The 19,984-nt window shown below is 39.5% G+C and overlaps 1 protein-coding gene across 9 annotated transcripts in view; it reads left to right on the top strand.

Moving 5' to 3' along the window:
• The first annotated feature begins 4,544 nt into the window (after positions 1-4,544).
• The window catches only part of RBM44 (RNA binding motif protein 44), a 29,094-nt gene continuing 13,654 nt past the window's right edge, over positions 4,545-19,984 (top strand). For 3 of the 9 annotated variants that reach the window (XM_055586578.1, XM_055586582.1, XM_055586581.1), the window contains exons 1-12: positions 4,545-4,684; positions 8,263-8,353; positions 9,393-10,996; positions 11,280-11,335; positions 13,167-13,343; positions 13,961-14,144; positions 14,235-14,257; positions 14,390-14,471; positions 16,333-16,447; positions 17,336-17,464; positions 19,453-19,532; positions 19,632-19,705. In XM_055586578.1, the coding sequence (XP_055442553.1) occupies positions 8,281-8,353; positions 9,393-10,996; positions 11,280-11,335; positions 13,167-13,343; positions 13,961-14,144; positions 14,235-14,257; positions 14,390-14,471; positions 16,333-16,447; positions 17,336-17,464; positions 19,453-19,532; positions 19,632-19,705 (2,597 nt within the window). In that variant the 5' untranslated portion in view covers positions 4,545-4,684; positions 8,263-8,280. Of the gene's footprint in view, positions 4,685-6,884; positions 7,035-8,262; positions 8,354-9,392; positions 10,997-11,279; positions 11,336-13,166; positions 13,344-13,960; positions 14,145-14,191; positions 14,258-14,389; positions 14,472-16,332; positions 16,448-17,335; positions 17,465-17,611; positions 18,563-19,452; positions 19,533-19,631; positions 19,706-19,984 lie in introns of those variants that run through there. The other 6 variants (XM_055586579.1, XM_055586584.1, XM_055586585.1 and 3 more) reach the window with 6 other exon arrangements.

Here is a 19,984-nt window from a genome sequence, read left to right on the forward strand (position 1 = left end):
AATGAATATTCAAGGTTGATTTCCTTTACGACTGACTGGTTTGATCTCCTTGCAGTCCAAGGGACTCTCAAGAGTCTTCTCCAGCACCACAATCCGATAGCATCAATTCTTCGATGCTCAGCCTTCTTTATGGACATGCCTCGGGAAAGAGTGTAAATAATTAGAGGGCACAGGAAAAGCCAAGAACAATCTGATGGGCATTGAGGAGCATTTACTTGTGAATGTCATTGGGAGTTCTTAGAGAAATGGACGAGGTGCAGTTTCCCAAACTGTTTGATCATGGAACCCTGCTTTTTTCAGAACCTTCTGGGACAAGGACTCTGCGAAGCACAATTTAGAAAGTACTGCTGTAGCTACAAGACCAGGCACAAGCGTATGAATTCCTTGTCTGAGTCCTCTGCTCCAAGCCTGCATCCAGATGCAGCCCAGTATCCCTTTCCATGATGTTCTTCAATATCTTGACCCTGCACAGTCCAGAGTGCAAGATTCCATTCTTTTATCTTTACAGAAGGCCTTTCAAGTTGCAAATTTGGGTGTTTGAGGCTCATTTCTGCTTGAGGGGACTACCCTAAACCATCTCCAGGTGTTCTTCAAGTGTGGTCACCACATTACGAGCCCATCAGCAAAATCACAGCTTAATTCATCAAACCACTCACTCCTCACCATCTTATTCATCAGAATCTTCTTGTTCCACTATTTTTCTTTCTTTCAGAGTCCTATGCTTAATCACTTCATTGTGTCCAACTCTCTGTGGCACCACGGACTGTATCCTGCCAGCCTCTGAACATGGGATTTTCCAGGCAAGATTACTGGAGTGGGTTGCCATTCCCTACTCCAGGGGATCTTTCCAATCCAGGGATCAACTCTCGTCTCACTGGCAGGCAGATTCTTTACCACTAGCACCATCTAGGAAGGCTAAAGGCCAGTTATCCAAATTTATGAAGATAATTTTCCCCACTTTTAAAAGGAGATTAACAAGACTGTTTCTAATCATAAATGAAAATAATATTCTCATTATGTTACTTTGATCACAACCTTCATAATGCTTTTGACTATTCATTACAGTGCTTATGAGAACAGGGGGCAGAACAAAGAATACAATTTCATGCCTACTACCTGCTACAGTTCAATCTTATTTATCAGTATAGATGGAAAACTGTAAGTAAAATTTTAAAGTCAGATTCTACAACATGCTGCTGCGTCACTTCAGTCGTGTCCAACTCTGTGCGACCCCATAGACGGCAGCCCACCAGGCTTCCCCATCCCTGGGATTCTCCAGGCAAGAACACTGGAGTGGGTTGCCATTTCCTTCTCCACTGCATGAAAGTGAAAAGTGAAAGTGAAGTCGCTCAGTCGTGTCCGACTCTAGCGACCCCACGGACTGCAGCCTACCAGGCTCCTCCGTCCATGGGATTTTCTAGGCAAAATTACTGGAGTGGGGTGCCATTGCCTTCTCCAATTCTACAACATAGTAAAAGACTATTCAACAAACAGGGTTTGTAGATGGCTTAATATTAGAAAAGCTAATACTTTTCTAACATTACACAGATTTCCCTGGTGACTCAGTTGGTAAAGAATCTGCCTGAAATGTGGGAAACCTGGGTTCGATCCCTGGGTTAGGAAGATTCCTTGGAGAAGGGAACGGCTACCCACTCCAGTATTCTGGCCTGGAGAATCCCATGGACTGTATAGTTGATGGGGTCATAAAGAGTTGGACATGACTGAGTGACTTTCACTTTCACTTTAATAATTAGAAAAGCTAATACTAGATCAATTAGGAAAAAACATTTGATTTCTCGTTAAATCCTATGAAGATTTCTAATGACAAAATTCTTAGACCGAAGAACAGGATAATTCCTCAGCATCATTAAAAATACTATTTCAAACAGTTAACATCACATTCTATAGTAAAACCACAAATAGAAGCATTTTCATTTAACAGAAGAAAACAAAGATGCTTAGTCAGCAATGTTTAGGCAATACAGTAAAACATGAAGCACTAATAAGGTATATATGTTGGAAAAGAGGTAAAATATTATTTGTCCTCAGTGGCAAAACTATAGAATTTAATGAGTAGTTGTTGTTCAATCACCCAGTCATGTCCAACTCTTTGGGGCCCCATGGACTGCAGCACACCAGGCCTCCCTGTCCTTCACCATCTCCTTGAGTTTGCTCAAATTCATGTCCATTGAGTCAGTGATGCCATCCAACCATCTTATCTCATCCTCTGTCATCCCCTTCTCCTCCTGCCTTCAATCTTTCCCAGCATTAGGGTCTTTTCAAATGAGTCAGTTCTTCGAATCAGGTGGCCAAAGTATTGGAACTTCAGCTTCAGCATCAGTCCTTCCAATGAATATTCAGGGTTGATTTCCTTTAGGATTGATTGGTTGGATCTCCTTGCACTCCAAGGGACTCTCAAGAGTCTTCTCCAACACCACAGTTCAAAAGCATCAATTCTTTGGTGCTCAGCTTTCTTTATGGTCCAACTCTCACATCCATACGTGACTACTGGGAAAACCATAGCTTTGAGTAGACAGACCTTTGTCACCAAAGTAATGTCTCTGCTTTTTAATATGCTGTCTACATTTGTCATAGTTTTTTGTGCAAAGAGCAAGCATCTTTTAATTTCATGGCTGCAGTCACCATTTGCAGTGATTTTGGAGCCCAAGAAAATTAAGTTCCTTAAAATATTAAGATATGCATGCACAGAAATCAATAGCTTTCCTATATATCAACATTGACTAGTTAGATTTAGATAATTTCATTGGGGATCTCATTATGGACATGAATTTGAGCAAACTCCAGGAGATGGTGAAGGACAGGGAGGCCTGGTGTGCTGCAGTCCATGGGGCCCCTAAGAGTTGGACATGACTGGGTGATTGAACAACAACTACTCATTAAATTCTATAGTTTTGCAACTGAGGACAAATTTCATTAAAATGTAACACTTCACAGCAAAATTATGGAAGCCCCAAATCGATTATATAAGAATTGCCTGACAGTAAAGGCAGTGCTGCAGGCTACACACACAGACACCAGAAACTACTAGGAGCAAGAATCCCGCTGCCCCAAGGCTAGGGGGTAATATCTGGAGGTGGTGGGGGGGCGTAGGAGGGGGAGCAGTACGTACAGTCGTGTCCGACTCTTTGCAACCCCATGGACTGTAGCCCGCCAGGCTCCTCTGTCCATATAATTTTCCAGGCAAGAATCCTGGAGTGGGTTGCCATTTCCTCATCCAGGGGATCTTCCTGACCCAGGGACCGAACCCACCTCTTTTTGGCGTCTCCTGCATAAGCAGGTAGATTCTTTAACACTAGCGCCACCCGAGAAGCCATTGCAGCATCAAACGATTTTAAACGAAATGATTTAAGCAAAAGTCAAAATCAACACACACAAAATGATGGGAAAATGCTCATTTTAAAGACAGGATAACGATCCCTTGAGGAGCCATATTAGAGCTGGAGGCAAAAGGAAAAATTAGGAGTACTGATGTGGCTATTTCGTCCAATTTGGATTTTTCATTACGTTTGATTTCCTTAAACGACGTGTTAAAATATCATTTATCTTGATTACTGAGGGTTTTGATGCCCCCCCCCCTAAATTTTGAGCCCGAGGCCAAGTAAATGCCTCATTCTCTCACCCCAACCCTGTTCCTGCTAATAATAAAGACTGCTACATTTGAATCAGTTCTAATGAGGTGGATGAAACTGGAGCCTATTATACAGAGTGAAGTAAGCCAGAAAGAAAAACACCAATACAGTATACTAACGCATATATATGGAATTTAGAAAGATGGTAACAATAACCCTGTGTACGAGACAGCAAAAGAGACACTGATGTATAGAACAGTCTTATGGACTCTGTGAGAGAGGGAGAGGGTGGGAAGATTTGGGAGAATGGCATTGAAACATGTAAAATATCATGTATGAAACGAGTTGCCAGTCCAGGTTCGATGCACGATACTGGATGCTTGGGGCTGGTGCACTGGGAGGACCCAGAGGGAGGGTATGGGGAGGGAGGAGGGAGGAGGGTTCAGGATGGGGAACACATGTATACCTGTGGCGGATTCATTTTGATATTTGGCAAAACTAATACAGTTATGTAAAGTTTAAAAAAAAAAGAAAAAGCATAAAGGAGGAAAAAAAAAAAAAAAAGACTGCCCGTAGGAGGACAGGTTGAGTCAGACACGAAAGGACACGGGTCAGCGGTGACAGCTGCCCTGGGAGGGCGGTCAGGCGTGGTTGTCCCGATTCTGTGGGCGCGCGCCTCGGACAGTACCGAGCCCAAACCAGGCGGCAGTGGGGCCTCTGCGCGAGGGTGTGGCGCCTTTGCACAGTCGCGCCGTCCACACGAGAGTCAAGGTCGCGGGCTACAGAGCAGTTAGGGTCCGCTGGGCGTCGCTGCGAGCTAATCCCGTGGGCCGCGCACCTCTTCTCCCGCCGCCAGCCAGCGCACTATCACAGCGGGCGACCCCGTTCCCGCCTTCCTGCCCGAAGCCCGGCCAATCACGGCGCCGCCCCTGTGCACGCTGACCAATGGGAGCGCCCCACCAGGCGGCGGGCTGGAGCCGCCGGCCGTTACCCGACGGGCCCCGCGGCTGCACGCGGAGCGCCACTTGCTCTGAAGAGTCGGCGCTCGCGACTGGAGGCTTCACGAGTGGCGGCGGCAACAGCGCGGTTCTGAGGTGCGACGGGAGTGGACGCGGCGGGCTGCTGCGGCTGGCCAGAGCGGAGGCCGGGGCTTGAGCAGACGGGGTAGCGAAGCCTAGTTGAGGCGGGTCCCCGCTTGGGGTGCGTCCCCGCCCAGGGTTGCGCCGTGTGAGGAGGCAGTCGAGGGCCCCTCCGGCGGGCCCTGAGGGGAAGCGGCTGGCGTCCGGGGGTGCCGCCGTGGTCCGCGGGGTTTGCGAGTCCGTCGGATGGCCTTGGAGTTCTAGAATCACCCAATTTGGTACCTTTGCATTGGGTTCCAAGTGAGCCCCCCAGCCTCGCTTCGCAGGCCCCGAGACGGGGTCTTGCGCTCCCAGAGCTCTTTTAGAGCCGAGTGGCGTGGCCGGACGCTGATTTCTCCGGGAAAAGGTGAAAATTCACTCGTGTGTTTAACGTTGTGACAAACACGAGCGGAGTCTCTAGAGCGGGCAGGCAGGGTACGGCGGCAAGCGAGACACTGTCCAGAGCCAGAGGTGGACGCTGGACGTTAACTAGTGTCCGAGATACGGGGGATGGACGGCAAAAGCGTGGGGATGCCCAAGATGACAAAAGTTCCTGATGCTGTGTCAAGGGCCAGGAAATTTTCCCTAAGAAACGGTTACTGGGAGTGAGATCGGAAGGTTGAGCAAGAATTGTAGGTGGTTGGGGCCGGGGCGCGGCAGGAGAAGAACGCACTTGGCGCAGCCTTTGTGAGCAAGTGTGTGTGTGTATCCCACAAGTGCCAAGGGGAATGCAGGGCCCAGGCCCGTGGGAGGGGCATAGACGGTACTAAGATTTCCATCACTCTCCAAGGAATGATGCCAGTCTGTTGCTTGGCTTTAAGTAGGAGGGTGAACTCATCAGATCTGCATTTAGGAAAGATTATTCTGGCCGGGTAGAGGTTGTTGCCCAGATCCACCTTAAGAGTCAGCAGTCCCTGGACTAAAAGGTGTCAGGCTCTGGTAGGTCCCTGACAGGACCTGGTATGGATAAGGGAAGTATCAAAGGAGAGCAATTTCTGGTTTGGTTCTGGGATTGAAAACACAGGAAGGAGGGAATGGTTTGGTAAATGAGAGCTGGGAGAGCAGAATAAAAAGGAGTATATACCTAGGAGTGGAATTGCTGGATCACATAGTTATTCTTTTTTTTTTTTTTTTAAGAACTGCCAGATTGTTTTCCAAAATGGCTGTACCATTTTACATTCTCACCAGCAATGTAAGAGGGTTTCAGGTTCTCCGTTTCCTTGCCTGTGTCTGTGTGTGTGCACAGGCTCAGTTACTCAGTTCTGTCCACTCTTGTATCCCATGGACTGTAGCCCGCCAGGCTCCTCTGTCCGTGGGATTCTCCAGGCAAGAATACTGGAGTGGGTTGCTATTTCCTTCTCCAGGGGATCTTCCTGACCCAGGGATCAAACCTGCCTTAGATTGGCAGGTGGATTCTTTACCACTGAGCCATCTGAGAAGCCCCATTCCTTGCCAATACTTAACTCTCTCTCTCTCTTTTTTTTTTAACAGCCATCCTAGTACGTGTAAAGTGTTATCTCATTGTGGTTTTGATTTGCCTTTCCCTAATGCATGGTGGTGGCTCAGCTTGTAAAGAATCTGCCTGCAATGCAGGAAACACAGGTTTGATCCCTGGGTTAGGAAGATCCCCTGGAGAAGGAAATGGCAACCCACCCCAGTATTCTTGCCTGGAGAATCCCATGAAGAGAGGAGCCTGGTAGGCTACAGTCCATGGGGTTGCAAGGAGTCAGACACGACTGAGTTACTAACACTTTTACTTCAATGCATGGTGATAGATTGAGCATGTTTTCATAGGTTTATTAACCACTTGTAAATCTGGAGAAATGTTTATTCACACCCTCTAATCATTCTAAAAATTGGGTCATGTGTCTTTTAGTTAGACCTGTAAGAGTTCTTTATATATTCTGGATGATAGACCCATATTAGATGTATGATTTACAAGTATTTTTGTTATACTAGAATTTTTCCTTTTTTCAAAGTTCTTGAACTTGGGTGTATGTTAACATTTAAGAATGAAACAAAACATTGAACGTAGATCTGAGTGCAGAATCAGATGTGAATGAGAATCCAGCTTGTAAAGACAGTAAGGAGATTTTCAAAATAAGTATGTTCTTCTTGATAATTTTTTAACATATACTTTTGTTTTTTAATTTAAAATATTACTTATATTAAGTAGAGGGCTTTCCAGGTGGTGCTAGTGGTAAAGACCCTGCCTGCCAATGCAGGAGACATAAGAGGCTCCTGGGTAGGGAAGATTCCCTGGAGGAGGAAATGGCAACCCACACCAGTATTCGTGCCTGGAGAATCCCATGGACAGAGGAGCCAGGTGGGCCACAGTCCATAGGGTCTCACAGAGTCAGATACCACTGAAGCAACTGAGCACACACTATATTAAGTAGTGGGTTGTTTATGGATAAATTTTAAGTATTTGAAGTTTTGAAAGTTTTTGTTTTACTCTATAATATGATAAGTGTTAATAAATATTACCCACATAAACAAATACTCCTTGGGATTCTCAATACTTTTTAAGAATGTGAACAATTCCTGAGAATGCAAAGTAGAAAAAGAAATCACTTTTCTTTTTAATGTTAATTATTTTGATAAACTGGCTTTCGGTACATCTACTCTTTATTTTAAATATTTACCTGGCATTCTTAGAGTAGAGTCTTTACTGACTTAATTAAAATCCCTTAAGCCAGGAATTATAAACTTTCTGCTTTTAAATGTAGTATACAAGTCCATAAATCCTTTAATTATATATGTATGTATGTGCATTTTCTCAAACTTTTATCAAATCTGCAGAAAGTCTGTAACCCCAAAGTTTAATAACCGTTTCCTCAGTGTACTGTTACCCCAGAAGAATCTATAGAGACCATTTAGGGAAGAGTATTTTTAGTAGCGTATTTGGGGTTCTTCCTCAAGAACACCCAGCCTCCCCTTCATTTAAGGAGTTCTAGGTCTCTACTCTGACACAAGTCTGGGAATTGATTGAGAAGTCATGACTATTTGTATGATTCAGGTTAGAGTTTTGTTCACTTGACCTAGAACTTTTCTGCTTTTGGTAGCCTAATACATTTTCCAAATGTTCCTTGGAAATCCTAAAAGAATATGTCTTATCTGTTTAAATAATGGGCTTGCAAGTTGGCTTCGTGGTAGAGAATCCACCTGCCAATGCAGGAGCTGCAGGAGACATGCATTTGATCCCTGGGTCGGGAAGATCTCCTAGGGGAGGAAATGGCAACCCACTCCAGTATTCTTGCTTGGGAAGTCCAATGGACAGAGGAGCCTGGTGGGCTACAGTCCATGGGGGTCACAGAGTTAGAAATGACTGAGCGACTGATCATGCATGCACGCGTGATATTTAAATGATATAATCTTTTATTGTAGCTCTCTGTTCATATCTTTAAAAAAGTTATTCAAATGTCTTACTGTTTTATTAGCCCTCTGATATTAGAATCTTTGATTATGATTACTACTCTGTCAAATTCTTGTTTTTCTAATAGTTTTTAAAATATGTGCTGAGTATCATAGTTCAATATTTATACCTCTTCTAGAATATACATCCTTGAGTGATGCAAGCCACTGCAGTGGTTGAGACAGCTTCTAATAAAGGCTACAACAATAATGGAAGAAACATTCAGAAAGGTAAGAGGCGTTACCTTTGGTTGGCTTTATTCTGGATGGAGAGAAGTAATTAAATGTAATTAGACTTGATATTAATAGTTCCTTCCTCAGTGTTGCTATATGTTAAGCCTTCCTACCAGTAAGGTGAGATTCAGCATGTTTTTAACTTGACGGATCACTCAGGTGATTTCTGGCAAATGTGAGCAGCCTAAACAGGATCTCTCAGGTAGATGGAAAATTTAAGAAATAGAAGTGAGCTAGAAGAGAGGATTTATGTCCAGCCAGGCTTTCAGGAACTACTGACAGGTACAGTTACCTTCAGGGTAGTAAGTGGAAAGTGGACCCAAGGAAAGATTTTTTCTTTATATCGATCTAAAATTTCTTTTTCTGTCATAGAGGTAGAAGAGAAAATAACAAGGGCATAAAAAGCAAGATGATTAAGCTTTAAGTGTTTATGAATACATGTAGTTTTAACTGTTAAGAGGACTTAATGATAAAAATTCTTTTTCAAGTCAGAAGGGAAATAGTGGATTTTTCAGCAAATAGTAACCTTAGTCATTCTACTTAGTCAGCTGGGCTCTTATAGCACAATACCATTGAGGTGCCTTTAACAACAGGTACTTATTTTTTCACACTTCTGGAAGCTGGAAGACCAAATCAGAGTGTCAGCATAGTCAGATCTGATAAGGGCTCTCTCCTGCCTTGTATCAGTGGACGACCACCTTCTTGCAATGTCCTCACATGGTGGAGAGAAAAAGAAAGCAAACTGTCTACTGTCTCTTCTCTCATATGTGCACTTATCCCATTTTGAGGGTCATGACCTCATCTAGCTTAGTTACCTCCCAATGTCCCATCTCTACATGGGGAGTTAGGGCTTGAACACATATGAAATTGAGGGAAACATAATTCAGTCCATAGTAGCAGTTACTTAGGGATATTTGTCATGAATAATATAGAAAGTATTCCTCCATTGGGAAGAGCTTGGGCCAGACTATATCTAAGGTCTTATGTTTAAATTCTGTGATGTTGCTAACATTTTATCTTTTTTTTTTTTAATCAGATGAGCCTTCTCATCATAAGAAAGAAAATTTGTTATCTCCTAATGGTTGTAAAGAAGCCAAATTGACTTTTCTTAATAATTACTACGATTCCTTGGCATTAGAAAAAAGAGCTAATGATAAAGAAATCAGCAATATTGACAAAATAGATTTATTGGAGCCATCTTTTACCATGAGTCCAGATACTAACATAGAGAGTGCTCACTCTCAGTCAAGTGAATTTGAAGATAGTATTGACTATGCTTTCCTGAATGAAACCTACACTATACATTATTCAGAGTCAAAGCTAAAGAGTGAAAGTCTTATTCATTTAAATTCAGAGTTAGATTCTGAAATGCAGAAAAGAGAAGAGGTGTTTTTTGATATTTTGGAACATCAAGGTGATAAGACTACTGACTTGGAAAGAATCTACAAGATTTCATGTGATGATTATAAAAAAACTGCTGAAGATGTGCAAAAGCCTGATATAGATGAAGACTCACAGCAGGAATATCACAGTGCAGAAGAACAAGAGTGTATAAATAACCATTTATCATTTGACCAGGCAAAAACATTAGACGTACCTAATCTGGAAGTTTTGGGATTAAGAAATTCAGGCTGTGAAGTTAAATGTGCTAGCAATCTAGAAGACAGTCATGTTAAATTGGAAAGTAATTCCAGCATCTCTTTAGATTCAGTTGATGTTTATGGACAAGAAGATTCACCTAGTGTCTCCAAATTTCAGAATTCTGTTATGTTAAGAGCATTTCATGAACCTAAATATGAAAAGTGTAAGGAACAAGGGACTAGTTTAATGCTTCACACAGTATTGGATGAAATTGTACTCAGGAGTAGTCATCTTGAACACAAGGAATCTCAATCTAAGGGTTTCCTAAACCCTCAAAAAGCATTAAAAACTAAAATTTATACTCACAAAGTGAACCCTCAATTAACTGAAAGTAAAGATTCTATTGGAAATGTAATTGTTGAGGACAAAATGTTACAGCACCTTGATAATCCAGGCACATTGCCTCAGGACAAAGATTTAGAGACATTACTCCAGCCTTGTAAAGATTGTCAGACTTCCTCTGTTTTTGATGATTCAGTAATTTCTGCCTGTGGGTATTCACATTATGAAAGCCTACAAAGCACCCCTAACCCAGCCTTAGATGTTTCTATTACTCTACCAAGGTCTGCAATCAGAGGTAGTCAGGCAGTAGAAGAAAGTGGCTCCCTAGAAGCTGCTAATGGCAATACCATCAGTAAAGCACACTTTCACAATATGGAAGGACCGTGTCCCAAATCACAGACAGATGCAGCAGGTTGTACAGTCACAGTTGATCAGACGGTGGATGTCAGCACTGACTTCAGGGCTTGTTTCACAGCAAGCAGGGCAACAAGTGCAAGATCGTTTGCAGTATCCACATCAAGCAACACAGAGATAACAATGATGAATAAAAAATGGCCTAGTGAATGGCAAAGTGAGAAACAAAGAAGTGTGGCTTGTAACACAGATTGGTCATACATTCAGGATACTGAAGATCCACAGATGGCTATGACAAAAGGGCCCGCAGGGAAATCTCTCTCTGTTGACAATTTAAAACCTAATGGAAATGTCCTAAATAAGGTAAAACCAATATGATTAATAATAAAAAATGTATATATAGACTTTATAAAGCTACTGTATGCTAATGCAACATTTTGGTTTATTGATTTATATCAGGGATTTCTGAGGCTTTGGTGAGAAAATGCTGGATGAAGGGAAAAAGTGACTAAGATTGTTACCAACTCTGTTCTTTGGGGGCAGTTATCACCACAAAATCAGTTAGAAGTTGGATTTTACATCTTAAGAGATACAGTGTGTATTGTTTGTCATATATGTCTAATTTGATTTTAAATAATGTTTTCAGGATTCCCTGGAGTTAAAAACATTTGAGTTCACAGACTTAAAGAAACATTCTGAAAGGTAAGTCAGATGTATATACTTCCAGATTGTTGTTGTTGAGTCACTGAATTGTGTCTGACTCTTTGCAACCCCATGAACTGCAGCACACCAGGCTTTCTTCCTTCACTTATCTCCCAGAGTTTGCTCAAACTCATGTCCATTGCGTCAGTGATGCCATCCAACCATCTCATCCTCTGTCGCCTCCATCTCTTGCCCTCATTCTTTGTCGGCATCAGGGTCTTGTCCAACGAGTCACCTCTTTGCATCAGGTGGCCAAAGTATTGGAGCTTCAGGATCAGTCCTTCCAATGAATATATGCTTGCAGATACATCAGTTTAGGTCATTCACTCAGTCGTGTCCAACTCTTTGCAACCCCATGAACTGCAGCATGCCAGGCTTCCCTGTCCATCACCAACTCCTAGAGCTTGCTCAAACTCATATCCATCGAGTTGATGATGCCATCCAACCATCTCATCCTCTGTCGTCCCCTTCTCCTGCCTTCAATCTTTCCCAGCATCAGGGTCCTTTCCAATGAGTCAGTTCTTCACATCAGGTGGCCCAAGATACACAGAAGGAAATAAAGTAGTAATTTGCTTGTTGTATAGGGTACTTTCATGCTCAGTCGCTCAGTTGTATTTGACTCTCTGACCCCATGGAGTGTAGCCCGCCAAAATCCTCTGACCATGGAATTTTCCAGGCAAGAATACTGGAGCAGGTTGCCATTTCCTACTCCAGGGATCTTCCCGACCCAGGGATCGAACCTGTGACTCTTTCATTGGCAGGCAGATTCTTTACCGCTGTGCCGCCTGGAAAGCCCAAAGGGTACTTAACCATATAGAATAATAGCTGAGAAGGATCTGAAGAGATCATCCACTTCAGCCATTTGTCTTGAAATGCATAAATATTAGAATAATATAGTACATTAAAGCTTTTCACTTACTGAAATTTAAGTCAGAATAATTCCTTCAGAAAGCTAATGTCATCTTTGTTTATCTAACTCAGACTCACACTGATTTAATTACTTTGTTTTCTTTCCTTGGATCCCCTGTAGACAAAACAAGATAGCACATATGGATAAAAAACCATATATTGGATAAATAAATACTTGTACTTGAGTATTTTAGTCTTGATTTTAGTTCAGTGTATAATTTACTTTGCATCATGGAGAACTAGGTGGTGGGGAAGAGGAGAGAAAACAGGAGGTCTCAGAAGTCAAATAGTTTTCATGCTCTGAGGCCATTTACTTTTTCCTTCATTTATCCTTATTCTCCTTATGAGTTGAATCTGGTGTCCAGGCCTATAAAATTAAATAGTTGGTTTCAAGGGACAGAAGTATTTGAGAACAGTTAGAAGTGGCAGCTAGTAGGAAGGGAAGAGCTATTCACATTCAAAAGAAGTAGTGATTTTGGAGCTGTTTGATATGATAACAGCTAAATATTTACTTAACACAAGCATTATTATTTTTAAAATGTAAATTATATCTTCTGTTTAAATGGTAATGTGTAAAAACCATTTCCTCCAGAATATTTATAACTTTTAAAAACCAGTGCTTGATTTAAGTTGAAAATCTGTTGATTCTGGATATATAAGTTAGTACTTTATTTTAGAATTTTTTCCTTGGTTAAAAAAAGAAGTATGAATTTGAGAATTATTTACTCTCTTAACTTCTAAAAAGAATATATGTAGCTTTGACTCTTGACATCCTTGTTTTAAATCAATTTCTTTAGTGGAAATTGATGTAAACTTAACAGAGAAATGTTAGAAATTTAAAATCTGTTTCTGGAGGCTTTCTTTGTCATTAACACAGAAAAATATTTGGAATCTTACCTAATCCCAATTTTTTATTTCAAAGGGAATCTCAGCTTCCTGAAGAGGTAGAGAAGAACTTGCCATCGAAGTGCTGTCAGCAGATAATGCAGAGAGCCATGCAGGCCGAGTCGCACCTTTTAGATGTTCACTATCAGCTGTGCCATCGCCACTGCAGCGACGTTTACAGACTTGTGACGGAAGGTGGGGAAGGACTAAACAGGTGACTGTTAGGGCTTTGTATTACCTGTTCTTTAAATTGAAGTATAGTTGATTTATAATATATGTTTCAGGGATATATCACAGTGATTCACAATTTTTAAAGATTATACTTCATTTATAGTTATAGGTGATTGTTAATTTTAAATCTGTATCTTCCTAGAAACCTATCATCATAAATTTATTCTAGAAAATTTCTTTAGTTTTCATTTTTGAAGGGCAAAAAGAGGGTAGATTTTAACTGGGTTTTTAACTAGCCTAAGGGTAATTAGAATGTAGTATATTTTAATTTCATGGACAGGCAACAGTGCATGTTGGGATAATGAATCCAGTAAAAAGATAGATTCAGTGTTTATAAAGTCCACATATGGATGAAGTCAGTTGGAGTGTTTTTTATGACATTCTACCACATTCTTTCTGGCTTATTTGTATACTGAGGTTTGCTTTTACTGCCCCCAGAAAAGCATATCTTCTGTGATTCATTTTGTTATGAAACATTTAAAAAAAATTTTTAGAGATCTATTAGAGTTAGAAGTAAATGTATATAGATGTGTAATTTGATATTAGTTTTAAATGGGTGGCTTGGGCCTAAATAGTTTTGTGAACTTAACTTTTGAACAGGAATGTATCAAGTAATTCTACTAGGAAGGAATTAGGATCAGCACTGCTGTCGGTTTTAGGAGACTTGAAAGTTAGATACATGAATTTGAAAGAGAAGATAAACAAGGGTATACCACTGGAAGAACTGCCTCCCTTGTCAATAGAATCAAGATTATTATCTGCCTTCTCTACTTTTGCTTCCAGGGTATGTACTTATGTTTTACAAATAAAATTTTTACTTCGTTTGGACAGGAAACACTTGAAAAGCTTTTTCTTCCCTTCTCTCTCTTTGCAGCTGATGAAAGAAGAGTCACATATGTAAGTTATGTATTCATCTAGTTTGAAATGTATTAAATTTTAAACATTGGTTAATGCAGTTAACTTTGTTTTCTGTTTTATTCTGTACTCAGAACATTGATAAATGCTCTAATGAAATGTTAATCTGTTCAGCTTTTCAGGAGCAGATTCTGAACTAGATAATCAAAGTACACGTGTTGTTGGTTCTTCCAGCCTAAAGAAGACACTCTCTCAAGTGAGATTTTTTTTAAGTAGTTCATCAAATATAAGTTTAATTTTATGGCTTGCACAAAGTAAACTCATTTTTAGGAGCTCTCCCATCCTTCTTTTCACTCAGCTGGCTTTGGGGCTTCGCTGGTGGCTCAGATAGTAAAGAATCATACTGCCATTTGAGGACTGTGGCTGATTAGAAGGAGCATAGTGTCCTGACCAAATGGATGTCAGTAGCATATGTTGAGTAAGATGACCACACAGTTTGTCATCAAATCAGGAGACTTTGAGGATGAAAGGTAGTGATTTAATAATTCACCATGACAATTGATATAAAACTTGACTGTCTCTGGCAGATCATAGTTTATGGTCCCCATCATGTTAATCCAGTGTAGTGAAAACTAATATGCTATGCCTTTATCTCATGAGGTAGTATAATATCCAGTTCATTTTAGATGGAGCAAAGTTTCATTGCTTCTTTGCTAAAATGATGAAAATAGTTTTTAAATGTCTTTCATAGGTTTTCTTAATTGATGTTTGTCAGATGACAGTCTGTGTAAGAGTACTTTGAAAACTGAAGTGATAGAGAAACATGAGTTATATTCACTATCAACAGAGTAAGAAAACTGAAGTTTGTTTCTGCTTTCTGACTTTGGTCTTAACCCTGTAGTTATATTATTATTTGGGTAGTTATAAACAGTAAGATGCATCCCAAAGCCAGAAGTGAAATAAATACTTGATTGGTTTATATTCCTTTCTGTTAAGATAAATGATTAAAAATAAATTAGCAAATTAGTTATTCCATCATTCTGTTTTTTAAAAAAAGTCTCAATTATCCACAAAGAATTAACAGGTCTAAAATCAGATTTTTATAACTTACATAGTTTGCTTAAACAACTTGTCCATTTAATGATATATGATGTTCTGGAGGGGTTTTGTTTTTCATCGTTATAAAGGTAGCAATGGTGTAACCTGCTTATTTGGGCAGAACAATCTTTAAAAGTACAAGATGCAGATATAACATATTTATAATCTTAATTTTGATTCTGAAACTATCTTCTTTAAGTTAGGATTACTTTTTAATACCTATCTCATTAAGTTACACATGAAAGTATGCAGTGTTGCTAAATTTCAGCTCCTTATGTACCTCTTCATAATTTTTCTTAGTCTTGTATTACCTATAATGTTGTTTGCTTTGTATTTTTTTAAACGATTCTCCTTTTTAAAAAAGTGTATGTGAAAAGTAACTTATGTGTGGGAAAGAAATATTAGACTCCCCATAAATAATAGGTATAAATAAGCATACATTAAACATATAACTTAAATGTTAATGTGAAAAATACTTACATGCATACCTCCAAAAATCTTCTCAGGTACTTCTAGTGTGTGAATGTCACACTTTGCTAAATACTGATGGTGTTCACATACAGGGGCTTCCCTGGTGGCTCAGTCAGTAAAGTATCTGCTTGCAATGCAGGAGGCCTGGGTTCGATCCCTGGGTCAGGAAGATCCCCCGGAGAAGAAAATGGCAACTCATTCCTGTACTCTTGCCTGGAAAATCCCATGGACAGAGGAGCCTGGCAGGGTTCATGGGGTCGCAAGCGTTGAGCACAACTTAGTGACTAAACCACTACCACCTCGCATACAGTCACTGTATAGCTAGTTTCAAATCATAATTCTCATGTGTGACAGACATAAAACTAAATAAACAGATTACCTAGGTTCGGTTTGCTCATCTGTAAACTGGGTTGGCAATGATTTTGTCTCATAGCCTTTGCTATTGTGAGGGATAAATAATGCCAGTAAAGCATACATGTCACATAGTAAGAGTACATAATAACTGTTAGTTCTTATTTATTATTTTTGTTCTTGTTATTAATCCTTAGACATCTCTGTTACTTGACAATGGTCATCCTAAACAAGATAAATCACCCAAAGAGGGTGGTTTAAAAAATGGTGATATAGATGTAGACTTGAGTCAACTAAAACTTGATGATAAAGGTTAGTATAAAAATATTTTTCTTGTGTTATTGCCAGAAAGTAAATAATAAAATTTAAAATATCCCTTCTGCCCATCTATTAAGTTAAACTTTTTAATTAACTGAATGACACAATTCTGATTATGAATGTTAAGTATATTCTTATTACATCTACTTGATACCTTTAAGGTTACTTAATATATCTGATAATGCCAAATAATAATACAGATTTTTTTCTTCTGGTTCATGTTTTCCAATTTAAAAAAATTCCTTCTTCTGTCCAGTTTATATCTCTGTAAACTGTGTGGTTTTTCTTTTTTTTTTTCTTTTTAGTTTTCTCTATGAAAAGATTATGATCATTCCAGGAAGATCATTAATTCAGTTTTTAATGAAATAAAGACCTGTAGCACTGCTTAACCCTTTTTTACAGATGTTTACAATTATTCTATCTATAAAGATGTTTCTTCTTCAGTAAAGGATAATTAAAAGTCAGAAAAATACGGAAATTTTCTGGTTGTCCGGTGGTTAAAAATCCGCCTGCCACTGCAGGGGACAGAGGTTTGCTCCCTGGTCTGGGAGGATCCCACATGCGGCAGAGCTGCTGAACCTGTGTGCCTCAACTACCGAGACCCAAGCTCTAGGGCCCGTGCACCACGGCAGGAGAAGCCACCACAATGAGGAGCTCGCTTACCGCAGCAAAGAGGAGCCCTGCCCACTGCAGCTGGAAAAGCCTGCGTGCAGCAACAGGGGCCCAGTACAGCCAAACATAAATAAATGATTTTTTTAATCAAGATATAAGACTTTTAATAAGTTAGGAATCTGTATTAATTAAAACCAGAGGCAGATCACACAGATAACATCTCAATGTTAAACGTACATAACTCATTGCTAATTCTGTTCAATTTCTCAGACTGCAAAAATTACCGAGAAGTAAGTGAAGACTGGTTTGATGCTAAAGAGAACCTGACTGGAGCAGACTTCTCAGGAATGCAAGAAAATCAGATAGAACAAGACAAAGGGGACCCGAAGTTTACACTCGGTTGGTTCTTAAAAGTTTACTAAGAAACCCTAAACTAGCTCATTCATAAAATAGTGCTTACCTTCTGTATTATTTGGATGGGCTGGGGGGCAGGTGGTGGGGCAGCTGTACTGTTTTAACATTTTATTCCCATTTGCTTTCCCACAGTTAATAACTTAGTCTGCTTCAAGAATGTTTTCATCTTTAGATGGCATTTAATTGCTTATAAAGGTTGGAACTTCCTCTAATATCTGAGATTACTGCCCCTCTGTCATTTCTAATGATATGCTATTTTTTCCTATTACTTTTATATATTTCTATGGATTTTTGTTTTATTCAACATAATAGGATACTTTTATTTTTTCCCTGCTTTATAAATAATGTTTAAGATTTTTAAGCAAAATATAAAAGTTAAAATTATCTGAAGTGTCTCTAACCTGCAAAAACTACTAATATTCATTATCATTCTTCAGTGTGTTTCTTTATACTTATGTTTAATATACATATATAGTTTAAAATAAATGGCATCATATTGTCTAGTTTTATTGTAACTACTTTTTTCTTTCTTTGCATTATTTTTCTCTGTATCACTTATCAAATGCTGTGTAGTTTGCTTACTCGATATTTTAACTGCCTTCCCACACTCAAAATATCAACTTAGTGAGGTTTTTTTTCACTGCCTACGCCCAGTGCCAGGTATGGCATTCAACCCGTGGGGTATTTAGTAGATATGCTAAACTTGTGAAGATGAGGTGATGGGTACAATGTATGTCTCCTGATTTCTTATTTACTGCCTTTTCTACTAATATTGTAGCTCCTTGCTCCCTCCACACCCCAATGTAAAATTATAAAGACAAGTAATTCATTCTTTATATACATTATAAACATTATACATTATATATTTTCTCTCTGTACATTATAAACCAAAGAGATTATAACAAGTTAAATAAAGTAACTTAATGAAGAAGGTTAAGTATTAATTGCCTAGAGATGAAGGACTCTGCCTAAATTTCAGCACCACCACTTATTGAACTGGTGGCGTAAACTCCAGACCTCAGTGTCCTTATCTGGAAAGTGGACGGGGCAGTGGTTGCAGCTTAACAGGTGGCTGTGAGCATTGCAAGAGACGGCGCACACACAGATTTAGCACATTTCATGAACATGGAGAGCACTCCAGAAGCATTATGCTACTAGTATTATTTAATGAAAAAAATAAAACTTACAAATACTCTATTTCATAAAAAGGTATAAAACGTAAATAGAAGCACTCTAAGAACTTACTCCACAGATATTTATTGTTCACCCTCCATGCGCCAGGTTTAGATTTTGGTGGTAACTTGAAAGAATCTCAGTTCACTAAATTCTTTTTGATTTCAGACCAGGTTTGCTTCAAAATTGAGATAATGAAAATGTCATCTTAATAATTTTGAATTTTTTCATCAAATGAGAAAAAAATCTATAATTCTGATATTTATGGTTTTTAAAATAATACTGAGTCGTGTGTCCACAGTTTTTTTCTTATATGCAGTTACCATTACCACAAGCTGTATACCTGCTGTTGATATTTTTGTCTGATTTAAAGGTTTCCTTGGTATGTTTTCCTAGCAAAGGAGTGTATGTAAAGAGAGTCCTCACCAGCATGCACACAGAGCATCCTGGGTGCATCCAACATCCTAGATAGCACTCTGAACCAGAGATAAATGGAGGATACTTTTTTAGTGGTTGATGTAATTAATTAGATGTTACTGATCCATTTTTGAGCCATAAGGGACTAAATACCAACCAATCCATCCTCTTTATTTTTAACATGGTATGATTAAATCCCAGGAATTTTGAAACTATGCTTCAGGCTCTTACTCTTTAGCCTAGTACTGATATTTGCTAATAGCTTTATAATAATCTTTGTGATAATAAAAAATGGAATCTTTAACAATTTTTACATTCTCTCTTTAAAATATTGATACAATAATGACTATGTTCTGCTGTATATCATGTTTATCTACAAGCAGAAATAAAGAATGTGGAACCCTTACGAAAAGATAAAGGTTACTTGATGCATGTTGGTGGCCTCTGCCCTTCAGTGTCTGAGGTATGCCAGGGTTTATTTTTTGAGCTTCACTTTCAGATCTATCAGTGTTCATATTTTGATTGTTCTGCCTTTCACAAACTTTTATTTATCTTCTTTTAGGCTGATTTAAGGTCTTACTTCCAGAAATACGAAATTTCTGACATTTCAATTTATGATTCTTCTCCTAATTACAGGTATGTTTCCCAGATTCAACAAATGTACCTTTGCTGGGTGTCTGCTATGTGTAGGTCTAATTAGGGGCCTGCTCTGTACTAAATGTCAACAACTTTGGTGATTAAGCCAGGAATTTTGCAGCCTAGAGTAGGAAATGTCAACCCACTCTGGTATTCTTGCCTGGAGAATTCCATGGACAGAGGAGCCTGGTGGGCTACAGTCCCTGGGCTTGCAAAGAGTCGGACACAACCAAGCAATTAATGCTAACACTTTCATAGCCCAGAAGAGGAATACACATT

Source organism: Bubalus kerabau, chromosome 6 (genome assembly GCF_029407905.1).
Source record: "Bubalus kerabau isolate K-KA32 ecotype Philippines breed swamp buffalo chromosome 6, PCC_UOA_SB_1v2, whole genome shotgun sequence".
Lineage (NCBI taxonomy): Eukaryota > Metazoa > Chordata > Mammalia > Artiodactyla > Bovidae > Bubalus > Bubalus kerabau.